We start from the raw sequence: 18013 nt of genomic DNA, 5'->3' as shown, positions 1-18013 counted from the left end.
ATGATGCACAGAATGATGACATGCTTCTCGCTCTTTCTTTTGTCCGCAGCCAGTTCACAGCATGTTGTCACTGCTGTTCCGGGCATTCCCGGGGGAACCCGTGCTGGAGCAGGGAAGATCGGGCGGATGATAGCTGAAGAGGTTTTGGAGCAACAAAGGTAACTTTCTTATTAACCGGTTCCTTCTAAAAGGAATCGATTCACATGGCCCTGCCTTGTCGTCTAATTGTCGTCTAATTGTAATCTAATTGGTCGTCCATTTGAATTGGTGACTGTCCAGATTTTCCAAAACCTACGCTCCATCAATCAGCTCCTCATATTCCGCTTGGGAAGCTTACAGCACAACGGTACGAACATTGAATTCACCACTTTCAAGTAATAATCCCCTCTCTTTGTCTTGTTCCTCCCAAGCACAGACACGTTTCTCCCACTTGCCCAGTCACCCTCGTCCATACGCTCATTTCCCATCTCCAAGTCCCGCATCTCCATCCACCCATATCCATCCTTCCAGCTTTACAATTCACTCCTTTTCTGACCTCCTCCTGTCTCCATTTTTTTCACCTCTAGCCTATGGGCAGTGGGCAGGTTTCATAGACCTGCACGGGAAGGTAGACACTCCCACCCCCACGAGTCTCGGGCAGATGAGGCTCCTCAGCCTGGGAAAGCAGTCCATCTAGGAGAGGGAAAACTCTGATCTAAAACCTCCACTGCCTTGTGGCCATATCCAGATTAAGGCATTAAGAAGGCACTAGGACTTGTCCAGAGCGAGACAGCCCCCCTCAAATCCTCCACTGGGGAAGTAATCACAGACAAATGCCAGCAGATGGAGAGATGGGTGGAACGCTACTCCAACCTCTACTCGAGAGAGAACAGTGTCCCCCTCAGCCCTTGACGCCATCGAGTGCCTGCCGACCATGGATGAGTTAGATGGAGAGCCGACGGTAGAAGAGCTCAGCAAGGCCATTGACAGCCTGGCCTCAGGCAAGGTCCCAGGCAGCGACGGCATTCCCCCTGACCTGATCAAGCACTGCAAGACTACCTTACTGCTTCCTCTGCATGGTCCTCTGCCAGTGCTGGCAAGAAGGAGCTGTACCGCAGGACATGAGGGATGCCACGATCATTACCCTCTACAAGAACAAGGGCGAGAGAAGCGACTGCAACAACTACAGAGGCATCTCCCTCCTCAACATCGTCGGCAAGGTCTTTGCTCGGGTCATCTTGATCCGCCTGCAGAAGCTGGCAGAACGTGTCTACCCAGAGTCACAGTGCGGTTTCCGAGCTGGAAGGTCAACAGTAGACATGGTCTTCTCCCTTCGCCAGCTCCAGGAGAAGTGCAGAGAACAGCGGATGCCCCTGTATATTGCTTTCATTGACCTCACCAAGGCGTTTGACTTCGTCAGCAGAGATGGCCTATTCAAGGCTCTCCCAAAGATCGGCTGCCCACCAAAACTGCAGAGCATGATAGAATCCTTCCACATCAACATGAAGGGGACAGTGCAATTCAATGGCAGTTTCTCGGAGCCCTTCGACATCCGCAGTGGCGTCAAACAAGGCTGCGTCCTCGCTCCCACACTCTTTGGGATTTTCTTCGCTCTGCTCCTGAAACATGCCTTCGGCACCGCAACAGAAGGGATCTACCTGTGTACTAGATCAGACGGCAAGCTCTTCAACCTTACCCGCCTCCGAGCCAAGACAAAAGTACGTGAAGCTCTTATCAGAGACATGTTGTTCGCCGATGATTCAGCAGTTGTGTCCCACACCCAGCAGGAACTACAGTCATTGATGGACCGCTTCTATCGGGCTTGCAAGGACTTTGGGCTGACCATCAGCCTGAAGAAGACAAACTTCCTGGGACAGGATACCGAGGCACTGCCTGTCATCACCATCGACGACTACGAACTCGATGCCGTCCATCAGTTCACGTACCTCGGCTCCACCATCACCGACAACCTCTCCTTGGACACAGAGATTGACAAGAGGATCGGGAAGGCAGCTACAACTCTCACTCGCCTCACAACACGAGTGTGGACCAATCCAAAGCTGACAGTGAAGACAAAGATAGCAGTCTACAACGCCTGTGTCAACAGCACGCTGCTGTACGGCAGTGAGACATGGACTACATATGCCAGACTGGAGAGAAGACTCAACACCTTCCACCTTAGAAGCATACGCCGTATACTGGGTATATCCTGGCAAGACAGAGTGTCCAATGCTGAGATTCTGTCTCGTGCTGGGCTTCCGAGTATGTACACTCTACTCAGGCAGCGCAGACTGCAGTGGCTGGTCCATGTCCACCGCATGGAGGATGGACGTATTCCAAAAGACATCCTCTATGGAGAGCTAACATCTGGGAGGAGAACCATCGACCGCCCCCAGCTATGTTACAAGGATGTCTGCAAGAGAGATTTGAAGGTGCTTGACATCGATGTGGAATCCTGGGAGAGCCTTGCAGCTGACCGTACAAGGTGGAGAGGTACCCTGAACCAACATCTCAAAATGGGGGAAGAGAAACTGATGAACACAGCGGCAGACAAGCGGGCACGCAGAAAGGAGCACAGCAACTTCAACAGACCAGAGACCACACACAAATGTGACCTTTGCGACAGAGACTGTCACTCCCGCATTGGTCTCTTCAGCCACAAGCGACGCTGCTCTAGCCGAGGTGTGGAGCAAGCAACCAACTAGGATGCATCACCCATGGTCAGCCATGACCGAGGGGGCTTAAGAAGAAGAAAAAAGTAGAAGAGCCTATGTCACGTACTTCACCCATCTACTGATTCCCCCCATCTGTATCCACCTAACACTTGCCAGGCCTTGCCCCACCCTATCTCTTTTTTCCAAGCTCTCTTCCCGCTACTTCAACATTCCGAAGAATGGTCTCGACCTGAAAGATTGTTATCCATTCCCTCCACAGATGCTGCCCGACCCTCGGAGTTCCTCCAGCACAGTTTTTTCCTCCCTCCCTCATGTGGTTGTTTCAGTATTTATGTGATCCCTTTCACAGCCTTAAGGCATCCCAAAGTTAAAGCACTGCGGCCCAGATTCAATGGGGAACACTCTCTCAGGACTGAAGAGTTGCTGGATTGTGGCGGTGTCTCTGGATGAGATGTTGAGCTGAGACCTAATCATTCCCCTTTGCTAGATATTTCAAAGAACAGAATTCTTGCTGGTGTTCAGGGTCGATATTTATCCCTAAATATTACAAAAAACGAATTATTTGATTGCTATGTGAAAGGTGTAATGAAGCTAGAGAGGGTGCAGAAAAGATTCACAGGAATGTTGGTTGGACTTGGGCTTGAGTTATAAGGGACTGGTCAGAATGGGACGATATTCCCTGCAGCAAAGAAGGTTGAGGGGTGACCTTATAAAAGGTTCTAAAATCGAGGTGCATTGGTTACAGTATTTTTACCAAGGTTGGGGGGGGGGTCTAAAACTATAGGGCACAGGTTTAAGGTAAGGTGGGAACAATTTAAGGGAATGTGAGGAGCAAATTGTTCACACAGAGGGTGATGGGTATCTAAGCCCAGACCAACCTCCCTTCCATTGACTCCATTTACACCTCGAGCTGCCTCAGCAAGGCCACCAGCATAATCAAGGATGAGTCACACCACAATCACTCCATTTTCTCCCCTCTCCCATCGGGTAAAAGGTATAGAAGTATGAAAATGCATACCTCCAGATTTGGGGACAATTTCTTCCCAGCTGCTACCAGGCAACTGAACCATCCTACCAACCACTAGAGAGAGCAGTCCTGAGCTACCATCTACCTCATTGGAGACCCTCTAACTACCTTTGATCAGACTTTACTGGACTTTATTTTGGACTAAACGTTATTCCCTTTATCATGTATTTGTACACTGTGGATGGCTCGATTGTAAGCATGTGTTACCTTTCCACTAACTAGTTAGCACAAAACAAAAGCTTTTCACTGTACCTCACTCAGCATGTGACAATAATCTAAACTCAAACTCAAAGAATAAGCTGTCAGAGGAGGTGGTTGAGCCAGATACATTTAGAAGACATTTGAACAGTACATGGATAGCAAAGGTTTAAATGAATACAGGCCAAACACTGGCAAATGATTACTAGCTCAGTTTGATACCTTAGTTGAAATTGACGAGTTGGGCAGAAGGGCCTGTTTCCTTGTTCTTTGACTCCGTCGTGTTTCTGTCTATGGAATCCTGCCACATTAGGACCGTGTCTGCCTACATCGTTCATTGAAGAATGTGAAAAGGACCAAAATAAAGGTGTGTTTTAAGTTTTCAAAGAATGAAGGAGTTTATGGAAGATCTTAGTACTTAAAATTGCTAGAAGTTTAGATCAGGTTAGGAAGGAGAAACTGGTTCAAGTGGTGTGAGTATTGGTGAGTAGAGGGCGAAGATGAAATATAATTAGCACAAACTTTGAGAAGAATTCTTCTTGCACAGTGGATTGCAATTTGGAATGTACAGCCTAAAGTGTTTTGGAAGCCGATTTACCAGGAATTTTCAAAGTGGGATTGGATAAGTACACATAGTGATGGAATCTGCAAGATTGTGTGAGTGAGCAGGGGAGTGGGCCAAACAAGAGTACTTCAGAAAGATTGGTATTAGTTTATTATGGTTATGTGTATCTGAGATACAGTGAAAAGCTTTGTTTGTGTGCTATCCTGTCAAATCATACATGTATAATCAAGCCATACACAGATACAACAGGAAGTACAAAGAGAAACATACCAGGGTGCAGGATATAGTTTTACAGCGTTGTAGTGTTACAGTTACAGAGAAAAAGTCCAACATCTGCAAGGAGGCAGGTTGAAAGATGGAAACTACCCTTACAAGAGAGAATGACCGTGATGAGATAGGTCCTTGATTATGTTGGCTGCAGGTTTTATGGCTACCTCCTGTACATGTTGGGCTGCAGAGCCTGTTTCCATGCTGTCTGAGTTGTTATGCTGTGATTTGATTTATTTTTTGTTATTTTGCCATTTATTGGACTCTGTCTCTTTGTTTCTCACAGGATGAGAGGATCGCCCTCTTCGAGCTGCAGTTCCAGTCCCCTGAACGTCACCAGCACACCGCCCCCTGACGCAACTTCTCCAGTCGGCAAGAAGGTAGGTACTTGGCCATCATGTATTGCCCAAACCTGTTCCACCAATGCTCCCAGCCCACTGAATCAGTTGGCAGGACTGTGCTTGGTATTTGCATCCTCTGCCCTTCCCCGCTGGCAGAATAATCCGGTCCACAGGTGGACACAAAATGCTGGAATAACTCAGCGGGTCAGGCAGCATCTCTGATCGAGACCCTTCTTCAGACCCGGTCTGACCCAGTCCGCATGCAGGTTCTCTGCACCGGGCCACACCATCCTACACTTGGAAAGCACAGCCACGCTTCACGTGACTGGGTCTGCAGTCTTGTCTACGGTCAATCTGAGATTTACATACATGTAGGAAGGAACTGCAAATGCTAGTTTACACCGAAGATAGGCACGGAATACTGGAGTAACTCAGCGGGTCAGGCAGCATCTCTGGAGATACTGTACAGGAACATTTAAAAACTCTTAGAATTGTTTTAAATTATTTAATTAATATTTATAACAAGAAATATTTAAATAGGAAACACCTCGACATTTTTAATCCCAAGCAGTTTGATCCGTCTTCTGCAGGCTTAGTTTGAGTTTTAGAGACACAGCATGGAAACGGGCCCTTCGGCCCATCGAGTCCACACTGGTTCCATGTTATCCAACTTTCTCGTCCACTCACTACACACTAGGGGCAATTTTACAGAGGCAGATTAACCTACAAACCCGCAAGTCTTTGGGACCTGGGAAGAAACTAGAGCACCCAGAGGAAACGCACATGGTCACAGGGAGAATGCGCAAACTCCACACAGATAGCACCTGAGGTCAGGTTCAAACCTGGGTCTCTGGCACTGTGAAGTAGCAACTTTATCAGCTGCCCCACTGTGCCGATATATCTGTTTTAAAGGAGAGTAATCTGTTGCACTGTTGCAGAGGAGACTTCCCCAGTGTACCCGAGGTCATCCAATGGTGTCTAGCCATGATGTGCAGTGGCAGAGATTAGAACGTACTTATTTGACAGGAGAAATTACATTTGTGTTTAATCACTATTTTTTGATAAAATTGCTGGTTAGATGGAAAATTACTAATTTAAATTGTTCATTGGAACAGAAGGTTTGAGTTTGGTCTTCTGAAATCTTATTTATTCCTGCTGACTGTTTAATCCAATCCTTCCCTAACCATAGCACATTGTTCTAGTTTTGTATTGATATTAGTTTATTAATGTAATTTTTTACCAAGATACAGTGGAAAAACATTGTTTGCATACTACCCTGTCACATCATACCAACCAACCTTCCCTGAGAGCTGCTAAGTGCTGGGGGATTCCCAGCAGAACAGCCCAGAGAGTAATGAGTGCCACTGACCTCTGCAGTTCTTGCCTTTGCCATGAAGTGGAGCTGCTGCCTGTGTTAGTGAGAGCTTGCGCCTTCTGATGGGCCCGATTATCATGAATCACAAGATGTACCTCAACCTCAATAATGAGCAGTTCTTCAGGGTGACCCACTGGTCATAGGATGCCTACTGTGTTAACATCACCTTGCTCCCTGTTACATTGCCCTGTCACTCTGCTGTTATAAAGTAATATTAACACCACAGGAAACCATTGCCTATAGCACCTGTGCTGACTATAAGGAGGACCTGAAATTACTCTCTCCCTCGTGCTCTTTCCCCAAAGCCCAATACATATTTTCTTTTTATATTTATTCAGCAGAACCTTTCACTGGAGGCAACACCATGGAGGATTTGTCTGTGTATTTGAACAGTTGTTAAGTAATTTGTCACTGTTTAGCAGTTGCACTTCCAATGACTTGCCCTCCATGAAAAGAGTTGGCCATCGTGTTCCTATTAAATCTTTCCCCTTTCACCTTAAACCTACGCCCTCTGGTTCAATTTCCCCTTTTCTGGGAAAACATCTGTGTGCATTCACCCTATCTATTCCCCCCATGATTGTATACACATCCATAAAACCACCCCTCAGTCTCCTTATACTCAATATTACCCAGAAGTTTGAATACTGTGTGGCGCCATCTGGTGGTCAAGCCACTTAATGATCGAACTCTCGTCAGTAGAGCTGGAACAATCACGTAACTGGGTTTTTGGCAGAGAGTAGAGAGAGAAGACGTCAGTCGAGTGGTGTGTTCAACAGCAACAACAGGAACTTTGCCTCAGTGTGCTCCACACAGCAACAGGAACTTTGCCTCAGTGTGCTCCACAGCAACAACTGGAACTTTACCTCAGTGTGCTCCGCACAGCAGCAACAGGAACTTTACCTCAGTGTGCTCCACACAGCAACAGGAACTTTACCTCAGTGTGCTCCACACAGCAACAGGAACTTTGCCTCAGTGTGCTCCACAGCAACAACAGGAACTTTACCTCAGTGTGCTCCACACAGCAACAGAAACTTTGCCTCAGTGTGCTCCACAGCAACAACTGGAACTTTACCTCAGTGTGCTCCACACAGCAACAGAAACTTTGCCTCAGTGTGCTCCACAGCAACAACTGGAACTTTACCTCAGTGTGCCTGCTCTGATCACCGTCAACGGCATCTCCATCCGGGCGTAAAGTACACGCACGGTCCCTCTCATTTTCGGCTCCTGCCATTTCACCTGGGCTTTCGTCATTGCTGATGTCACCCAGCCATTGCTGGGCGCTGATGTCCTCCGAGCACACTCTCTGCTGATCGATGTGAAGGCACGGTGTCTCGTCCATTCTGTGACTTGTGAATCGATCTCCCTGACTTAGCCGTGCCACGCCTCGATTCGGTGTTTTCCTCCAACAACATTTACGCCCAGATATTGGCTGAATTTCCCAACATCCTGCCCCCCAGTTTCAGTCGGATAGCCCCAAGCATGGGGTGGTGCATCATATCCCCACGCCGGGCCACCACTCCACGTCGGCTGCCCCCTCGATAAGCTTCAACTGGCCCGAGATGAGTTCCGCAGCTTGGAGGAAATGGGCATTATGTGCCACTCCGACAACCCGTGGGCTTCTCCACTCCACATGGTCCCCGAAGAGTCTGGGGGCTGGAGACCCTGTGGAGACTACCGTCTTATCTTAATGATGTAACGATCACAAGCCGCTTCCTTTTGGTTTTGCGAAGGTGTCTGACTCGTGGTCGTCTCAGCAGCAGCGTCACCTGGCCTACATTCTGAGTTTGCAACTTGTATCCAGCACGTGGCGGGGAAGAACAACCAGGTTGCCGACGCATTATCTCGCACCGCCGTCAATGCCGTTCATACTTTGGCCCAGGGTATCGACTGCGCGGCCCTGGCGGCAGCATAGCACGCAGATGAGGAAATGCTCGCCTGCCGTGCCGCCATCTCCGGCCTGGTGTTGGAGGACGTACATTTCGGTCCCGCTACCACCACAGTGTTTTGTGACGTGTCAGCCACGACCCATCATCCCTGCCTCTCGGCACCATCGAGTGTTTGATCTGGTCCATGGCTTGGCTCACCCTTCCATCCGGGCGACGACGGCATTGATGACAGCTACGTTTATGTAGCACGGGTTGGACAAGCAGGTCGGCAACTGGGCCAAGGCATGTGTTTCCTGTCAGATGTCCAAGGTCCAGTGCAGGATTTTACCGTACCTCACTGGCGGTTTGATCATATCCACGTTGACATCGTGGGTCCGCTACCCCCCGTCCAGGGGTGTCGCTCATCTTCTCACCGTTGTGGATTGTTTCACGCGGTGGTCGGAAGCCGTCCCACTCGCTGATACCTCTGCTGTGACGTGCTCGTGCCATCGCTGCCCACTGGATCGCTCGTTTTGGTGTGCCGGTGGACATTTCTTCGGACAGCCGTGCGGAGTTTGCCTCCGACCTGTGGTCTGCCATGGCACGGCTACACCATACCACGGCCTACCACCCGCAATCCAACGGTTTGGTCGAACACTTTCATCGCCACCTGAACGCCTCCTTCACGGCACGGCTCACAAGTCTGGATTGGATGGACGAGATGCCGTGGGTTCTGTTGGAGATCCTCACTGCCCCGAAGGAGAACCTGAATACTTCCTCCGCTGAGTTGGTGTTTGGCGCCCCGCTTACGGTTCCGAGGGATTTCATTCCGGCGGCACATGGACAGCAGGAGCCACCCTCGTCCACGTTGGAGCCATGTCTCCGAGAGAAGGTGGGCACGCTGTCTGCTGTTGTGACGTCCTGTCACAGGCTCGCTCCCTCGCACGTTGCATCTGCCCTCAAGGACTGGCAGTATGTGTTCCTGCGTCGTGATGCTCACCAGGTGCCGTTGCCATGACCGTATGAGGGTCCTTTCCGGGTGCTGCAGCACGGCATCTCAACTTTTGTGCTCGACATGGGTGGCCGGCAAGAGACTGTTTCGGTGGCTCGTCTGAAGCCGGCTTATTTGGACATACTCTCGCTTGGACTACTGCAACTCCCTGTATACTGGGATCAGTCAGTCATCCCTGTCCCGCCTGCAATTGATCCAGAACACCGCAGCAAGGCTCCTTACAGGTGCCCCAAAGAGGGACCATTTTACCTCTATTCTGGCCTCTCTCCACTGGCTGCCAGTACGGTTTAGAATCGATTTCAAGATTCTCATGTTTGTATATAAAGCCCTAAACAGGCTTGTCCCCCCCCCCCCTCCCCCATATCAAAAACCTTCTAACCCCTTACTCTATCTCCAGGTCCCTCAGGTCGGCTGACCTGGGGCTACTGGCTGTTCCGCTGTCTAAGCTTGAGCTCAGGGGTGACCGCTCTTTTGAGGTTGCAGCTCCTAGACTGTGGAACAGCATCCCCCTCCCTATTAGATCTGCCCCCTCCATCGGCTCTTTTAAGTCCAGGCTCAAAGCATGCTTCTATTCTTTAGCGTTTTGAAGCCTTCTGATGGGGTTGATTTTTGTTTTGTGCTGCTCCATTTGAACTGGGGGTTTTTTGTGCCTTTGTGCTGTGATGTCTGTTTCTTATTGTGTTTTTAGTACCTGCTCTGATGTACAACACTTTGGTTAACGTGGGTTGTTTTTAAATGTTCTTTTATAAATAAATTTGACTTGACTTGACATTAGTCATCCAGTGCAGGTGGCCCTGCCTCGCCATTGGGGGTGTCCGCCGTCCTGCCCGCTCCCACCCTCATCACTGTCGGTTGTATCCCCGAGCAAGGGTGATGTGTTTACGAGATCGGGCCGTCTCGTTCGTATGCCCGCTCGTTTTCATTCCTCCGGTTCTGGGGGGGGGACGGGGACGGGGACGGGGGGGTGTCATGTGGCGTCATCTGGTGGTCAAGGCACTTATTGATCGAAGCCTTGTCAGTAGAGCTGTAACGATCACGCGTCTGGGTTTTGGCGGGGAGTAGAGAGAGAAGACGTCAGTCGAGTGGTGTGTTCAACAGCAGCAACAGGAACTTTGCCTCGGTGTGCTCTACACAGCAGCAATAGGAACTTTACCTCAGTGTGCTCCACACAGCAGCAACAGGAACTTTACCTCAGTGTGCTCCACACAGCAGCAACAGGAACTTTACCTCAGTGTGCACTACACAGCAACAACAGGAACTTTACCTCAGTGTGCTCCACACAGCAGCAACAGGAACTTTACCTCAGTGTGCTCCACACAGCAACAACAGGAACTTTACCTCAGTGTGCTCTACACAGCAACAACAGGAACTTTACCTCAGTGTGCTCTACACAGCAACAACAGGAACTTTGCCTGTGTGCTCTACACAGCAGCAACAGGAACTTTACCTCAGTGTGCTCCACACAGCAGCAACAGGAACTTTACTTCAGTGTGCTCCACACAGCAGCAACAGGAACTTTACCTCAGTGTGCTCCACACAGCAACAACAGGATCTTTACCTCAGTGTGCTCCACACAGCAGCAACAGGAACTTTGCCTTAGTGTCTATCAAACGTGCGTGCTTGCAATAGCTGTAACTGTTAATAAAACATTGTATTGTACACGCCAGTTGTGTCTCTGCAACTGAACTAAACACAGTGCTGGATGTACTCAACAGGTCAGGCAGCATCTGTGGAGGGAACGGCCAGATGACATTTTGCGTGGGGCCCCTTCTTCAATCTGAAGGAGAAAGGTCGGTGTGAGGAAGAGCCCTAACCCAAAACATAGTTGGCCCATTCCCTCTGATCCTGCCTGACCTGCTGAGATCCTCCAGCACTGTGTTTTGCTTAAGATTCCAGTGTTTGCAGTTTCTTGTCACTGCATAATTTTGAATATCTTTTAATCTCCTGCTTCAAGGAAACCAACTCAGCTTCTTCTGTCTTTCTGCATATCACTGATTAATTGCCAAGACCTTAAAGGCTGTATCTGATTTTTCCTTCATATCTGATGGGTATTTTATTCTCTCTTTAGATTATGAATGGCACTTCGGACATGCCTACTACAGGAGGACTGCCTGGGCAAATGACAGAAGGAACGGGATATCTATACACTGACAACTCTCTACTCAGTAAGTACTGCAGCTTTTGCCATTGCCAGGAAACTGTGCCCTTTTGCAAGCTCAGTACTTAATATGCCAAATTACAGGCAAGAGGTGCCATCTGGCTGGTTGTTCCTGCATATGGTTCTTGTCAACTAGAACTGCCCGGTCTAATTTACTGTCTTTGTATGCACTTCCTGCCATAGTACATTGGGGATGGGTTGGTTTTAAGTGTCTAGTTTTCACCTGGGCATGACTTTCAGCCTTTTACCAAATAGTAATCTTCAAGTCTAGGGGATCCCATGGCTCTTCAGCTCAACTTATCCATGTGGAGCAAGTTGGCATTCTGGGCTAGTCCATCAGCCTGCATTTGGCCCGTATCCCTCTAATCCTTTCCAATCCATATCTGGCCAAACGTCTTTTAAAAATCATAATTATATCCGCTTCTATAGCCTCCCCTGGCAGCTGATTCCAGAAACTGACATCCGTCTGAGTAATAAACCTGCCCCCGATGTCCCTCTTAAATCTCTCCCTTCTCATTTAAGCCTCTGCCCTCTAGTTTTAGAATCCTCTACCCAGGGAACAAACTGTGTGCATTTTCCATGAGCCTGAACACCTCCATAAGCTCACCACTTATCCTCCTATGCTCCAAAGAGAAATGTTCAATCCTACGCTACTCAAACTCACAAGCTCAGGTAACATCCTGGTGAATCTCTTCTGCACCCTTTCCAAGTTAATGACATCCATCCTATAGCTGGGCAACCAGAACTGTGCACAATCCTTGAGATTTGTGGACCCGTTTTAGTCACCCTCAGAGGAAAGTGGTTCAAGTAATGAGAGAGGTTGATAGAGAAAACCTAGTCGGCCTCTGCTGCATCTCAATGTTTAATCTCCACTTCCATTAAAGTTGGAGCACTGTGTGCCATTCTAGTCGCCCAGCTGTAGGAAGGATGCCATTAAGTTGGGAATAGTGCAGTAAAAGATTCACCAGGGTGTTACCTGGGCTTGGATTACACGGAGATGCTGGATAGGCCAGGGCTTTTTCCTGCGGAGCATATGATGCTGAGGGGGTAACCTTATATTAAGGTGGACAAGATCATGAGGGGCATGGATAAAGTGAACGCTCAGCATTTTTCTCAGGGTAGAGGATGATATAGAAGTGGATACAATGACCACTTTCAAGACATGGATAGGAAGGGTTTAGAGGATTTGGGCCACATGCAGGCAAATGGGACAAGCCCTAAATGTCAACTTGGTCAGCTTGGACGGGTCGGGCTGAAGGGCCTGTTTCTGTGCTCGACAGCTCTGACTCAAAAGGGCAAGCTTGTGGTGACAGTGACATTCACATTCCTACTCTGAAGCTGTATTAAGGCTTGCACTTCATGGAAACCTTTTTAGTTCACGGCTCCCAGTTTGGCAATGAATTCATATTCAGCTCATTAACCTGGTTTTTAAATGTCCCAATTTATATTCTGGCATTTAAAAACAAAGATCCAGTTCTCCTCCTCTCTCCGACGAGAGTTTAGCGACATCCTCTCTTACTGCTCTCCGACTATCTCCATTCCCTTTGTCCTGCTTTCACACCTTGCACTTCCTTCCTATATATCTCCCTCTCCCCTAACATCAGTCTGAAGAAGGGTCTCGACCCAAAACTGTCACCCATTCCTTTTCCAGAGATGCTGCCTGTCCCGCTAAGTTACTCTAGCATTTTGTGTCTGTTTTCAGTTTAAACCAGCATCTGCAGTTCCTTCCTGCACATCAAATATTTATTAGGTCAGATATTGACAGCCCAAAAGGCCACTTGAACGGTAGGAGTAGAGTTCTGCAGCGTGGGGCTTGACAGCTGCTCCAGGTGATTCATGATTTAGAGGAAGCAGTTGTTATCCCAGACAAATGGCTGATAGTTAATAATGAAGGCTTTAATTGCCTTTTAATTTGAGGCACTCACCAGTGACCCAGCGGGTAGTCTGCACAGAGCTGCAACATTGTCAACAAGATCGATTGATAGATTTTATTTTTAAAGGAATTTTCCCAAGCCTGTTGTGTCGGAAAAATAAACTGCAGATGCTGGTTTAAATCGAAGTTAGCAGCATCTCAGGAGAGAAGGAATGGGTGATGTTTCGGGTCGAGACCCTTCTTCAGACTGAAGAGTCTCGACCCGAAACGTCACCCATTCTTTCTCTCCAGAGATGCTGCCTGACCCCTTGAGTTACTCCAGCATTTTGTGTCTACCTTCCCAAGCCTGTTTGCAGCTTTTGTGTGTCTGGCACCCATGTTTGCTAATGAGACCTTTGCTAGATTATTGTTTGGTTTGTTATTGTCACGTGTACCAAGTTAGTAAAAAAGCTTTGTTTGCCTGCTATCCAGTCAAATTATTTTGAGTATAATCAAGCTGTACACAAGTACAACAGGCAGAGCAGAGAAAAATACCATAGTGTAGAATATAGTTTTACAGCATTATAGTGTTACAGTTCCAAGATCTGCAATGACATAGGTTTTAAGATCGGGACTATGCCCTAGTTTATAGGAATTCCATTCAATAGTCTGATTACAGCAGGGAAGTAGCTGTTCATGTGTCTGCTGGCAGTGCTTCCAAGCTTTTGTATCTTCTACCCAGTGTGAGAAGGGAGAAGAGGGAATGACGGGGTTAAAAAGGTCCAATTGCGTCCAATTTCAGGCTTCTTTGACGATGTCGAGATATTGAAGAAAAAAAAGGAATTTACTAGGGTCAGGAATGTGGAACTATGGATGTGCTGAAGCACCTGGGATTATCCTTGGTGCAGATTTAATAGATGTTAAAAGGAGAAGTTATTGCCGCTGGGTAAACAGTAATTACCAGAGGAACCAGAGATTAGTTGCAATTTGGAAAGTGCAACATTGTAAAGTCAGCTGTACAGCATGGTAACATGGCATAGCCTCAGATTAAAAGGATCTACCTTTAGAAAAGAAATGAGGAATTTCTTTAGTCAGAGGGTGATGAATCTGTGGAATTCATTGCCACAGATGGCTGTGGAGGCCAATGGGTATTTTTAAGGCGGAGATTGATAGATTCGTGATCAGTCCGGATATCAGGGGTTATGGGGAGAAGGTAGGGGAATGGGGTTGAGAGGGCCATGATTGAATGGTGGAGTAGACACGATGGGCTGAATGGCCTAATTCTGTTCCTATGACTTATGAAAGACACGTTGGCGTACCTTGGCTATGCTGAACAAGTTAGCATTCTGAGCTACTCGCATTTTCCCACATCCCTCCAAACCCTTCTTATCCATCTGTCCAAATGTCTTTTTAAAGTCTTAATTGCATCTGCTTCTACAGTTACCACTAGCAGCTCGCTCAAGATGCAGATGATCCTGAGTGAAACATTTTGCCCCTCAGGTTCCTCTTAAATCTCCCCTCCTTAAGCCTATGCCTTCTAGTTTTAGAATCCTCTACCCTTAGAAAAAGGCTGTGAGTGTTCACTTTATCCATGCCCTTCATGATCTCAATAAGGTCAGCCCTCAGCCTCCAACACTCCAAAGCAAAGATCCCAGCCTAATCACCCTCTCTCTCCCTACAACCCAAGCCCACGTAACATTCTGGTGAATCTCTGCTGCACTCATTCCAACTATGACACCCTATATCTGGGCGACCAGAACTGGGCGCAAACGTTGATTGTAGACTATTCCTTTAGGTGGACAATCAGTCACCCTCAGAACTGGAAAATAAAAATGCTATACAGCACAAGCCTCAACAGAGCTTTAGAATAGTAATCGAATAAGTTGTCAGCCCCTCAAGCCTACCTACGCTTTAATAGATGTTTAGATAAAACGATTCTCAACATCTGTGGCATTTGCATTGGTGAGATTTTTGCCTGCAAATTAATCGATGCTCTCTTACCTGTACCCTTCCTCAGGTGGCAGCTCTCACTTGGGTATTGAGGAGGATCGCTCGGTGAGCAGTCCCAGCAACGACGAGGCAGCCATGGCGGTGATCATGAGTCTCCTGGAGGCCGACGCTGGGCTTGGCGGTCCGGTTGATTTCAGCGACTTACCTTGGCCCCTCTGATCATGCCTACAGCTTCCGGAGCTCGACGTGGACTGATTCACAGAACACTGAATGTGGATGGAGCTGCTCTTGGCTGCTAAGTGTGTGTGTTGTGTTTGCCTACATGTTGCACAGAGCTGAAACTGTTGTATCTGGATCCCACAGGACGCACACCCTGCCCGCATCATTCTCGATGAAACTGGCATTGAAGTTGCTCAGTTAACAGCTACCGATGTATACGGAGGACATTTTAAGCTTTGCACAATTATATTGTTGTGGCTTTCTGGAATCTAATTCGAAGAGTTTTTTTAAACACTGAAGATTCCCACTCTGCATTATTTCTTCTGCAAAACTAAATGTTAAAGTTGGGGTTTATTTTTGCTTCATGTTCTATTTCAGACACATGTACAGATATTTATCATATTAGCTGTGAAATGTTGCTTTAAAGCTGCAGAGTTTAGTCTGTTTGTACAGTATTTTTTAGAGGAATCATGTATAAAAGAGATTGTCATCTTTTAAGCTTAAATTATTTGTATATATTGTGTAAACAGAATTTGTACTGATACTTCTCTAACCTCTTGTCCCATCCTAGGTGAGTTTGCTTCAACAGGGATGTGCTGATTTTTCTGTACATACAAAACATTTAATTTATTTCCCGATCTATATCTTCTTTGCTCGAACATTGGTCTGCTGTTATCAGATTTAACATAATACCTGGAAAATTACCACATCTTGTAAGTTGTTTCACTGTTCTTTATTGCATATTTTTTAAGAAAAGCAGGAGATATAATAAAGCAAACAGAAGCTATTATCAGCATGTTGTGTTTGAACAAAGAATGAGGGATTAAACAGCCAAGACATTTGTGCCAGGTTGTTGCATACTGCAGAACATGGGAAGAGAAAATTCAACATTACACACCAGCCATTTTGGAGTATTGGGTGCAGTTCTGGTCACCGTGTTACAGGAAGGATGAGGAGGCTTTGGAGAGGGGACAGAAAGGGTTCACCAGGATGGAAACTGGTTCAGAAGGTATTGGCTACAAGGAAAGGTTGGACAAACTTAGATTGTTTTCTCTGGTGTGGCAAAGGATGAAGGGAGACGTGTTAGAAGTAGATACAATTAAAAGGGGCATAGATAAGGGAGTCTGTCAGAACCTTTTTCCCAGGATGGAAATGCCAAACCGACAGGGCAGAGCTTTAAGGTCAGGGGGAAAAAGTTTAAAGATGTGTGGGACAAATTTTCTTTACACAGAAAGGTGGGTGCCTGGAATGCACTGCCAGGGGTGGTGGTGGAGGCAGATACGATAGTGGTTTGAGGTTTTTAGATAGGCACATGACTATGCAGTGAATCATAACTCTACACAGTACTTCACAGACTGTAAAAGGAGCAATAAATCCACCACCTTCTTCACCCATCACGCAATCTCACTCTGCCGTGATGCACTGCAGAATAAACATGTTAAATGCATTGGAAGTGGGTGATTGTAGAGCGAGTTCATTTATGGAGTTAATAATTGATTTATGGAATGGTCGGTTTCTGTCACAAGTATTTTTTAAACTTTCTTAAAGACTTCAACCTTTTGTTGGAAGGCGATTGGATTTTCCTGCATTATAACAATACTTCATTAGCTCTTTGGAACAGCCAAAGTGTTGACAGCTGCCATGAATGAAGATTGCTTTAATGTAGTGATCCTCGGGCACCTTGATATTTTGCTAGCCATAAATTTCCAGCAGGATATAGCAGCGTTAAGATTATTTTGCCAAGCATATGGAACTGACAATTGCTGACATGCAAGCGGCTACTTTGGGATTTGCGTTTGCGGTGGGACTCCAGGCACCTTCTGCGGGGTGGGATACTCACAAAGTGCCGGATTAACTCAACGGGTCGGCAGTATCTCTGGAGAAAAAGGATGGCTGATGTTTCAGGTCTCGACCCAAAACATTACCCATCCTTTTTTCCAGAGATGGCGCCTAGTCCGCTGAGTTACTCCAGCACTCTATCTATCTTCGGTATACACCAGCATCTGCAATTCCTTTCCACACATTCTGCTGGGTGGGAACTGGTTTTTAGCAATGCCTGAATGGTTGAGCGAAATGCCTTGATTTAACCACATGTTGCCCTTGGCCTGTAATGCCAGGAATCCACATTTGTGACTTACAAATTATGCGGCATACTGTCAGGTTGCATCAAGCTTGGTTTGGGAACAGCTCTGTCCAAGACCGCAAGAAATTACAGAGAGTTGCCGAGGACATCACACAGACCAGACTTCCGACTATCGACTCCATCTACACTTGACACTGCCTCAGAAAAACAGCCAACATAAAGACGTGATCTACCCTGACCATTCCTCTTCCTCTCTGCTCCCGCCTGGCAGAAGGTAAGGAACCACATGCCGCCAGACTCAGGAACAACTTCTTCTCCTCCATTATCAGACTTCTGAATGATCCTTCCATCAGGTAGGGTATTGTTCGATTCACCTCTGCCCTATTGAGGACATTGGACTTTGTCTAAGGAACTGTTGAACCACAATACTGAACACTATATTATGCC

At 47.2% G+C, this 18013-nt stretch overlaps 1 protein-coding gene across 3 annotated transcripts in view; it reads left to right on the top strand.

The window, feature by feature from the left end:
* Nucleotides 1–16294, top strand: part of bmal1a (basic helix-loop-helix ARNT like 1a) — a 50214-nt gene extending 33920 nt beyond the window's left edge. For all 3 annotated transcript variants that reach the window (XM_078415248.1, XM_078415246.1, XM_078415247.1), the window contains exons 15-18: nucleotides 50–158; nucleotides 4998–5091; nucleotides 11373–11469; nucleotides 15332–16294. In XM_078415248.1, coding sequence (XP_078271374.1) covers nucleotides 50–158; nucleotides 4998–5091; nucleotides 11373–11469; nucleotides 15332–15483 — 452 coding nt within the window. In that variant the 3' untranslated portion in view covers nucleotides 15484–16294. The remainder of the gene's footprint in view (nucleotides 1–49; nucleotides 159–4997; nucleotides 5092–11372; nucleotides 11470–15331) is intronic.
* The last annotated feature ends 1719 nt before the right edge of the window (nucleotides 16295–18013 follow it).

Source organism: Rhinoraja longicauda, chromosome 18 (genome assembly GCF_053455715.1).
Source record: "Rhinoraja longicauda isolate Sanriku21f chromosome 18, sRhiLon1.1, whole genome shotgun sequence".
Lineage (NCBI taxonomy): Eukaryota > Metazoa > Chordata > Chondrichthyes > Rajiformes > Arhynchobatidae > Rhinoraja > Rhinoraja longicauda.
Note: the sequence above shows the minus strand (reverse complement) of the source record. Positions and strands in the feature narration are given on the sequence as shown.